The sequence below is a fragment of the Equus przewalskii genome, chromosome 8 (genome assembly GCF_037783145.1).
Source record: "Equus przewalskii isolate Varuska chromosome 8, EquPr2, whole genome shotgun sequence".
Lineage (NCBI taxonomy): Eukaryota > Metazoa > Chordata > Mammalia > Perissodactyla > Equidae > Equus > Equus przewalskii.
Window position 1 is genome coordinate 38,675,108 of NC_091838.1, and position 10,639 is coordinate 38,685,746.

Here is a 10,639-nt window from a genome sequence, read left to right on the forward strand (position 1 = left end):
AACAGCACACTAATTGGGAAAAAATATTCACAAGTTATTTATCCAACAAAGGGTTAATCTCCATAATATACGAAGAACTCACACCACTCAACAATAAAAAATCAAACAACCCAATTACAAAATGGGCAGGGGACGTGAACAGACATTTCTCCAAAGAAGATATACGGATGGCCAATAGACACATGAAAAGATGCTCATCATCACTAATCGTCAGGGAAATGCAAATCAAAACTACACTAAGATATCACCTTACACCTGTTAGAATGGCAAAAATATCCAAAACCAAGAGTGAAAAATATTTGAGAGGCTGTGGAGAATAGGGAACCCTCATATACTGTTGGTGGGAATGCAAACTGGTGCAGCCACTATGGAAAACAGTATGGAGATTCCTCAAAAAGTTAAGAATAGAAATACCTTATGACCCAGCCATCCCACTACTGGATATCTATCCTAAGAACCTGAAATCAGCAATTCCAAAAGTTCCATGCACCTCTATGTTCATTGCAGCATTATTCACAATAGCCAAGTCATGGAACCAACCTAAGTGCCCAGCAACTGATGATTGGATAAAGAAGATGTGGTATATATGTACAATGGAATACTACTCAGCCATAAAAAGGACAAAGTTGTCCCATTCACAACAACATGGATAGACCTTGAGGGTATTATGTTGAGTGAAATAAGCCAGACAGAGAAAGACGAACTCTGTATGACTCCACTCATAGGTGGTAGTTAACATATGGACAAAGAGAACTGATCGGTGGTTGCCAGGGGAGAAGGGGGTGGGGGGAGGGCACTAGGGGTGAAGTGGTATACCTACAACATGACTAATAAGGATGTACAACTGTAATTTCACAAGAATGTTAACTTTCATAACCTTAATAAAAAAAATTATTTTGTCACTCCATAAATATTTGACAGTCTACTTTAAGCAGGAAACTCTGGGTGCCAAGTACAATGCAAATAAGTAGGGAGCCTATTTTGTTACAAATGGTTTAAATGCACAAGCTGAGTTTAAAATCTGAAGATGTAAAAAACATTAGCAATATAAACTAAATGTCAAACGAGTGGTGGAGACCAATTGCTTGAGAGCTTCAAAGTAGAAGGTGAGATCACCATAGGTTGTCTGACCTGGGAAGTGCCCAGAAAGGTGCTAGAACTTGTACAGGGCCTCAACATAGGTACAATTCAGGTACATGGAGAAGGAAAGAGAGAGGTTATTTTAAGAGAAGAGAATGATATGGAGGAGAATGAATCATGTTCATAGGGCAGTGAATCAATTAAGCTTGTTTGTGGATTGGAGTGGGAGGAGGAGAAATTATTAAAAAAGTTGGGGTCAAATTCTATGGACTTGTCAAAGGATAAAATAAGGAGTTTAAACTTGATCCTGTTAAGAAATGGAGTCCTACTGAATATATGGGGACAAGTCAATGATATAAAGAAAGATATATTTTAGAAGGAATCATTTGACAGTACTGTGCTGGGTTAGTGGAGGTTGAAGAAAAGAGACACTGAAAAAAAGAAACCACCAATTAGAGTGGTTGCCTACTGTGGACATAAGGTATAAGATATAGGTATAAGGAAAGGAAGCACTATGAGGTAGGAAGGAAGATAGAACTTATTGAGTGATTGGATATCAGAAACCTCAGAGGTGGGTGAAGGAGAAAATCAGAAAATTCCAGAGGGAGCTGATTTGGGAGACAAGACCCCAAGCTTCATTTTAGACATATTGAGTTTCAAGTGATGCAAAGATAATTCAAGTGAATATGTTTAGCCATCAGTTGGAGACAGATAAGAACAGCAAAGCAATATCTTTCTATGCATTATTTGAAAATGTGCACTTTCCAACAACTTTCATTCTTCCAAATAGTTCTGCAAATTATTATTAAACTATAATCAAAATCGTACATTGGTGAAAGAAGCTGGGAAGCATACTATGACTAATACTGATATAGAATTTAGTGAACTTAGATTCTATTCCTGTCTCTGCCTTGAACTATGAGGCCTAAGGAATGTCACCTTCCTTCTCACTGTATCTGGACTAGTTTCCTTATGTGGACAATTAATGGATTAGACCCAAAGTCCCTTCTAGCTCCAAAGTGCCTTGATTCCATAACAGGGAGAGGGGCTGTCATAGTCATGCTTTTCATGGTCTTGTTAATTTGGAACATGATACCAGTATTAGTTTTCTATTGCTGCTGTCACAAATTGCCATAAACTTGATATCTTAACAACAAAAATTTATTACAGTTTAGTAGGTCAGAAGTCCAACATGGGTCTCCCTGAGCTAAAATCAAGGTGTCACCATGGCTGTATTCCTTTTTGGAGGCTCTACGGGAAAAGTCATTTTCTTAATTTTCTCAGCTTTTGGAGGCCACTCACATTCCTTGGCTCGTGGTCCTTCCTCCATTCTCAAAGCCAGCATCCGCACATCTAGTCCTTCTCATATAGCATCACTTGGACCTCTCTTCTTCCTCCCTCTTCCACTTTTAACAATCCTTGTGATGAAATTGGGTCCCTGTGGATAATCTAGGATAACCAGTCTATCTCAAGATCCTTAACTTAGTCACATCTGCAAAGTCCCTTTGGCCATTTAAGGTGATATACACATTCACAGCTTCCAGGGATTAGGACATGGACATCTTTGGGGGACCGCGGTCATGCCTACCATAACACCTTTTCCCAAGAAAACAGGAAACCATTTTGCTCTTTTTTCCTATTCTTTGTGCTTCATGTAATATTGAAACCTTATCCAAAGCTTTACTTTATACTGTGTAATATAAATATATATTTTGATAATTTTTGATTTCTCAAAGTCTAAAATATGGCAGTGATTGTCACTGAGGCATATTTTGAGTTATTTTTTAAAAAATTTCTCAATTCTACCATTCAACAAATATATAACTTAGTAAACTTGCATATTTAAACTTGATGTGCAAAACTACTTTTCCCTAAAATAGGGAGGGGATATAATCATATGTTTATTTGCTTTAGGCAATAATGCATTTCACTGTCAATAGTAAAGATTGAAAACTTAGAATTTGGTATAACATTTCACATTTTAAAGCTTTTTGTTAAAAGGTATACTTTCAAAATAAAAGCATGTCTAATGATAGACCAACTTCTTTTCCTCTTTTGACTTTGGCTTGACAAAAAGGATCTTTCAGTGTTTCAATTTCTATCTGTAAACAATGACCAAAGCAGTGATTATCTTTGACAGAATTGTGAGGTTTTGTTAATTGAGGTTTGTGGAGAGATGTCCTCTGTAAGAGGGTGTGTCACTATTCCTTTGTAACATGCTCATTCAGATGGAGAAATGTCATACTGATACCACAAGCGGAAATAGAAATTTAAATGGAAATCAAGGGGTAACGTATTAGAGACTTCCTTTTTTCCTGCAAACATTGCTGAGTCCAATGACACTAGATGGAAAAGTATGTTACCGAGGAATTATGTTGAGTCCATTTTTCTCAGTAAAATTTCCAGGAAACAATTCATAGCTCTGAGAAATATTATATCAGTATTTCTGATATATAATTATAATTATTATCTGATATATAATTGTAATTATTAAGCTAGAGAATAAATACAAGCAAGGTTCCATATTCAATACAAAACTGATAATGGCTTTTAGTAAAATAAGTTCCTAAAAAGTTCAAGTGTTTTACTCCGATTAAAAAATAATACCCCCAAGAAGGCAAAAGATGGACACAGACACTTTGCATTCTTGCCTGCAACAAGAGCCAACTCAAATTCTGCCCATATAGTTTCTTAATGACACAAGGGAAATGGCTAAAAGCACAGTAGAAATAGAAAATACCTTTGATAGTTTCTAGTGTAAACTTTTCACCTCATGGGGAAACTGGACAAAGCAAACTGAGTAACTCTATGGCTCCACTTGTTCTTGGTTTGTGTGTATTTTTTGGTAACCTCCTGCTCTTGGCTCATGGCTCTACTCTTTCTCCTAGTTTCTTAAACAGGAGCTGAGTGAAATGTATGTAACATGGTTTATTTTGATAGCCTTTTAGTTCCAGATGAGATGTTGTGGGCAGGAATATAACTGGTTGGATGAGAAGGTTGTCTACTATATGGAAATGGAAAAGACCTCATTTAGCTTTTGACTTTTGTCACTAGTTCTCCAAGCACAATTTCAACACTTAGACATTATAATCTGATTAATCGATATGATCTCATAAAGAGTAGATTTAAAACACTATACATAATGTGTCTATCATTAGAAAACCATTTATGAATTATTTTTACCTCTGGACTAACGTATGTATTGCTGATGTCCATGATTCAACATTTTATGGTCCATTTATTGTTTATACTGTAATGTTTCCCCAACATAATATGCACATTCTTGAATTTTTGCTCTCATAGTTCACCCTTTCTGAATGTCCTTTCGTGTCCTCCCCAGGCAGCCACATCCTAGTCATCTTTCAAGACCCACCTCACCATGTTCTTTTATTGTGAAATCTTGCTTACTATGCAGCCTATGATGGTGTCTCCCTTCTCTGCACTCATATCGAAACTATCATTGGGTTGAGCCTTATGTTTCTAGTTATTTTTTGTGTTTGTGTCTTATCTTTCCAACTAGATGCTAAAAAGATTCTTAGAGGCAGGGACTGTTTGTTGCATATCTTTGTGTCCTTGGCACTTTGCCTAATGTCATGCAGGTTTTAGGTTGCTTGTAATTTGTCAGAATTCTTGGTTGCAAGTTGAAGAAACCTAACTCATACATTAACTCAAGTAGTGAAGAATGCCCGGGGATGAGTCTGGCTGAATATTTAGTCTTGTTGGATCAGGTACCCAAATTTGTCATCAGAAATCTGTCCTTCCCTGTGTTGTCTCTGCTTTCCTTTGTCTTGGTTTTGCTTCCAGGTAGGAGCTCCCTAAATTGTGCCCTCTGGCAGTAGAGGGAGAGCTTCCCTCTGGCAGTAGATCCTGGGATAGCTCTGGGACTGATGCTCATTGGCTTTATTAGACTCTCTTGGGTCTTGTGCAGGGCCTGAGTTATGTGGCTACGTCTTGAGCCAGGATGTGGGATCAGTTGACCTCTCCTTCCCATAATATATGCACTGAAATCAGAGAAAGGGTGGTTCCCCAAAGGAAAAGGTGGGCTTTTGTGCCAGCAGAGTGGGAAATGGATGCTGGGCAGGCAAAAACAAGATGCCCATTGGAGGTTTCGCTAAATGTTTGCTGATTGATCAACTAAACTTCCTTTTAGGAAAGAAGTCAGGTTTGTAGAGGTTCTGTACCATTTTCCACCTTCATCCAAAATATTTTGTCATTAGAATAGTGCCATGTATCCTCTGAGCACTTAATAATCACTGTTGGAGGTGGATGAATGTGATATAACATATGATTTGGCTCCCCACTGATTTATCACTAGGGTTGAAAGGCTATTATTCTCTCAAGGATGGTTTAATACTGTGCTTAGATGGTTGAACCTTTAAATGGTCCCACAAAGTTCTTTTCTGGAAGAGTGAACAGAACAGTAATGAAATCTCTCACTGTAGATTTTGATGGCAATGACCCAATGGGTTCATGATAAAACTAAGCAGCATTATCAACCAGTTAAACTACTAGTTGTGTGACTCTGTTTTGGATTCTCTCACTGAGAGTTTTGTTGACTTCGGAAGTTGTTTACAAAGCATGCAAATGGTAAGCTTTTGAGGTTGCCATTATATCCGGCATTAGTGGTCAGGACATGTACACTAAGTTAGCTAACAAGGTTTTTGACTGCCTATTTTGCGCATTGAGAAGTGACATCAGAGATATTTGAAGTACAAAAACTTGTCATATATTGAAAATTTGCTTGAAACCAAGCCAGAGAAGATCTTAATGAACATCATAGACAGTGAATAAAGAGTATTAGGAAGATAAATTTACATCGGAAATGGATGCTGGACAGGTTAAATGAAGATGTTCACTGGAGACTTCAATAAATGTCTGCTGATTGATCAACTTCTGTAGGACAGAAGTCAGATTTGTGTAGGTTCTGCACCATTTTTTATCTTCATCTCAAACACTTTCTGGCTAGACAATATAATATGTTTGGATAAAAGCATAAATAATAATCCTTTATTATTTGAATTTTGTTTAGTGTTGAATCTATCTTTTTTAGCTAGTTAAGTTTGTTTATTTGTGTGTGGGAAAAGATCAAATCAAGCACAAATGGAGTAATGTGTCCTTTAGAAGTCAATGTTCTGGAATCTCTGAGAAAGCTAATTTTTTTTTTGTAAAGGTAAACAGTTCATTAGTGCTTTCATTCATGGATTTTTTGTTTGTTTTTGTTGTTTGATTTTTTATTTTTGATTGTGGTAACAGTGGTTTATAACATTACATAAATTTCAGGTGTACATCGTTATGTATTTCGATTTCTGTGTAGATGACTTGTTCACCACCCAAAGACTAGTTACAATCCATCGCCACACACATGTGCCTAACGAACCCTTTGCCCCTCCTCCCTCCCACCTTCCCCTCTGGTAACCACCAATCCAATCTCTGTCTCTGTGTGTTCGTTTGTTGTTGTTTTTATCTTCTATTTATGAGTGACATCATATGGTATTTGACTTTCTCCCTCTGACTTATTTCACTTAACATAGTGCCCTCAAGTTCCATTCATGTAGTCACAAACTGCTAGATGTCATCATTTCTTATGGCTGAGTAGTATTCCATTATGTATATATACCACATCTTTATCCATCCATCCCTTGATGGGCACCTAGGTTGCTTCCAACTCTTCACTATTGTGAATCATGCGGCAATGAACATAGGGGTGCATGTATCTTTATGCATTTGTGTTTTCATGTTCTTTGGATGAATACCCATCAGTGGAATAGCTGGATCATATGGTATTTCTATTTTTAATTTTTTGAAGAGTCTGCATACTGTTTTCCATAGTGGCTGCACCAGTTTGTACTCCCACCACCAGTGTTATGAGGGCTCCCTTCCATCCACATCCTCTCCAACACTTATTGTTTCCTGTCTTGTTAATTATAGCCATTCTGATGGTGATAACCCATTGTAGTTTTGATTTGCATTTCCGTGATAGTTAATGATGTTGAGCATCTTTTCATGTGCCTGTTGGCCATCTGTATATCTTCTTTGGAGAAATGTCTGTTCAGATCTCTTGCCCATTTTTTTTTTTTAAGATTGGCCCTGAGCTAACGTCAGTTGCCAATCTTTCTTTTTTTTCCTTCTCCACAAAGCCCCCCAGTACATAGTTGTATATTCTAGCTGTAGGTCCTTCTAGGTCTGCTGTGTGGGGCGCTGCCTCAGAATGGCTTGATGAGCAGTGCTAGGTCTACGCCCAGGATCCAAACAGGTGAAATCCTGGACCGCCAAAGCAGAGCATGCAGACTTAACCACTCAGCCGCAGGGCTGGCCCATCTTTTGCCCATTTTTTAATTGGGTTGTTATTTTTGTTGTTGAGATGTATGAGTTCTTTACATATTTTGGATATTAACCCCTTATCAGGTATATGGTTTTCAAATATCTTCTCCCAGTTATTAGGTTGTCTTTTCATTTTGTTGCTGGTTTCCTTTGCTCTGCAAAAGCTTTTTAGTTTTATGTAGTCCCATTTGTTTATGTTTTCCTATTGTTTCCCTTGCCCGGTCAGACATGGTACTTGAAAATATGCTGCTAAAACCACTGTTGAAGAGCATACTGTCTATGTTTTCTTCTGGAATTTTAATGGTTCCAGGTCTTACACTCAAGCCTTTAATCCATTTTTAGTTACTTTTTGTGTATGATGTAAGTAGTGGGCTAGTTTCATTCTTTTGCATGTGGCTGTCCAGTTTTCCCAACACTGTTTATTGAAAAGACTTTCCTTTCTCCATTGTATATTCTTGGTTCCCTTGTCGAAAATTAGCCGTCCATAGATGTGTGGTTTTATATCTGGGCTCTCGACTCCATTCCATTGATCTGTGTGTCTGTTTCTGTGCCAGTACCATGCTGTTTTGGTTACTATGGCTTTGTAGTATATTTTGAAATCAGGGGGTGTGATACTTCCAGCTTTGTTCCTTTTCCTAAGGATTCCTTTGGCTATTCAGAGTCTTTCGTTGTTCCCTAGAAATTTTAACATTCTTTGTTCTATTTCTGTGAAAAATGTTGTTGGAACTTTAATAAGGATTGCATTGAATCTGTAGATTGCTTTAGGATGTGTGGACCTTTTTTTCCTTTTTCTTTCTTTTTTTGAGGAAGATTAGCCCTGAGCTAACTACTGCCGGTCCTCCTCTTTTTTTGCTGAGGAAGCCTGGCCCTGAGCTAACATCCATGCCCATCTTCCTCTACTTTATATGTGGGATGCCTGCCACAGCATGGCATGCCAAGCGGTGCCGTGTCCACACCCGGGATCCAAACCGGTGAACCCCGGGCTGCCGAGAAGTGGAACGTGTGAACTTAACCGCTGTGCCACTGGGCCGGCCCCTGTATGGGCCTTTTAACCATGTCAGTTCTTCTAATCCAACAGCACAGAATATCTTTCCATTTCTTTGTGTCTTCAATTTCTTTCAACAATGTTTTATAGTTTTCAGTGTACAGATCTTTCACCTCTTTGGTTAAATTTATTCTTAGGTATTTTATTCTTTTTATTTCAATTCTAAATGGGATTGTATTCTTAATTTCTCTTTCTGCTACTTCGCTGTTAGTGTGTAGAAATACAACTGATTTTTGTATGTTAATTTTGTATCCTGCAACTTGACTGTATTCGTTTCTTATTTCTAAAAGTTTTTTAGTGGGTTCTTTAGGGTTTTCTATATAGAAAATCATGTCATCTGCAAATAGTGACAGTTTCACTTCTTCCTTTCCAATTTGGATCCCTTTTATTCCTTTTTTGCTGATTGCTCTGGCTAGGACTTCCAATACTGTGTTAAATAAGAGTGGTGAAAGTGGGCATCCTTGTCTGGTTCCTGTTCTTAGAGGGATAGCTTTCAGTTTTTCTCCATTGAGAGTGATATTAGCTGTGGGTTTGTCATATATGGCCTTTATTATGTTGAGGTACTTCCCTTCTATACCAGTTTTATTCAGTTTTTTTCATAAATGGATCCTGTATCTTGTCAAATGCTTTCTCTGCATCTATTGAGATGATCCTATGATTTTTATTCTTCATTTTGTTAATGTGGTGTGTCACGTTGATTGATGTGTGGATGTTGAACCATCCCTGCATCCCTGGAATGAAACCCTCTTGATCATGAAGTATGATCTTTTTAATGTATTGTTGTATTCAGTTTGCTAGTATTTTGTTGAGGATATTGATGTTCATCAGTGATATTGATCTATAACTTTCTTTTTTGTGTTGTCCTTGTCTGGTTTTGGTATCAGGATAATGTTGGCTTCTTAGAATGAGTTAGGAAGCTTCCCCGCCTCTTCAATTTTTTGCAAGAATTTGAGAAGGACGAGTATTAAGTCTTCTTTGAATGTTTGGTAGAATTCACCAAGGAAGCCATCTGGTCCTGGATTTTCATTTTTGGGAGGCTTTTGATTACTGTTTTGATCTCCTTGTTGGTGATTGGTCTATTCAAATTCTTTATTTCTTCTTGATTCATTTTTGGAAGGTTGTATAATTCTAAGAATTTATCCATTTCTTCTAGATTATCCAATTTGTTGGCATATGGCTTTTCATAGTATTCTCTTATAATCTTTAGTATTTCTGAGGTGTCAGTTGTAATTTCTCCTCTTTCATTTCTGATTTTATTTATTTGAGCCCTCATAAAGTAATATGTATTTTATTTAAAAATATTTATTGAGCACTGTCTTAACTTTATTTTTAATCTTTGCTTTTTAGAACTGGAAGATAAGCAGAAATCTACAGCTTGTACCTCTTCGAATATTAATTTGTTCTTACAAATGTTTTAATCAACGTGGCCCTAACGTATTTGGAATTGCTCAAGTGGAGAGTAGGTGAGAAGCTCATTTAGAGCCTCATATGACTTGCCCTGTCAGCTCTGCACACAGTCAAATTATGCCCTACTTATGATACCATATTGTGTCTCTTCTTTTTGTCAGTACATTAAGCAAAGGAAAAAAAATAATTTAGTTGTAAAGATCCCAATACAAGCACTGCAATCTATCTTTAGATTGTTTTGACTCTAGGTGTACTGTTTCTTCTTTGACTTAAAAACAAAATAAAAATTGGAAAATAAAGATCTGTGTGGCAAGTGAGTGTTATTTTTTCCTGTCATTTTATGACCACTACCTTCTTTTTCTAGTATTAAAGAGACTTTGATGGGGACAAGACTTATTTTATGAATGTTTTGCAGTTGAAAGAGAACAGCATTTTAGCGCTAGACAGTTCTGTCACATTTGTGTGATTTCAGTTGTGCTCTCCTTTCTTTCCTTTTTTTTTTTTTTGGTAAGTGAGATTGATCCTGAGCTAACGTCTGTGCCAATCTTCCTCTATTTTGTATGTGGGATGCCGTGCTTGATGAGCAGTGTGTAGATCCACACCTGGGATTGGTGTACGCGAACTATGCCCTGGGGCCAGCCCCCATTGTGCTCTTATTTCCAAGAGGCACTAACATCTTATTGACTAAGATAAAACCTTCATTCCACTTAAAAATGAGTAGCAGATTGGAAACCCAGGGTTGGTTACTCCTAACCTCACTTTGTTCCTTCTTTTAAAGCTTTAAAT

General features: G+C 37.3%; 1 protein-coding gene across 7 annotated transcripts in view; it reads left to right on the plus strand.

Annotated features, from left to right (window-relative positions):
- LRRC69 (leucine rich repeat containing 69) overlaps window positions 1-10,152 on the plus strand; it is a 127,945-nt gene extending 117,793 nt beyond the window's left edge. For all 7 annotated transcript variants that reach the window (XM_070631719.1, XM_070631717.1, XM_070631715.1 and 4 more), the window contains one exon: window positions 9,794-10,152. In XM_070631719.1, the coding sequence (XP_070487820.1) occupies window positions 9,794-9,913 (120 nt within the window). In that variant the 3' untranslated portion in view covers window positions 9,914-10,152. The remainder of the gene's footprint in view (window positions 1-9,793) is intronic.
- Window positions 10,153-10,639: the final 487 nt, after the last annotated feature.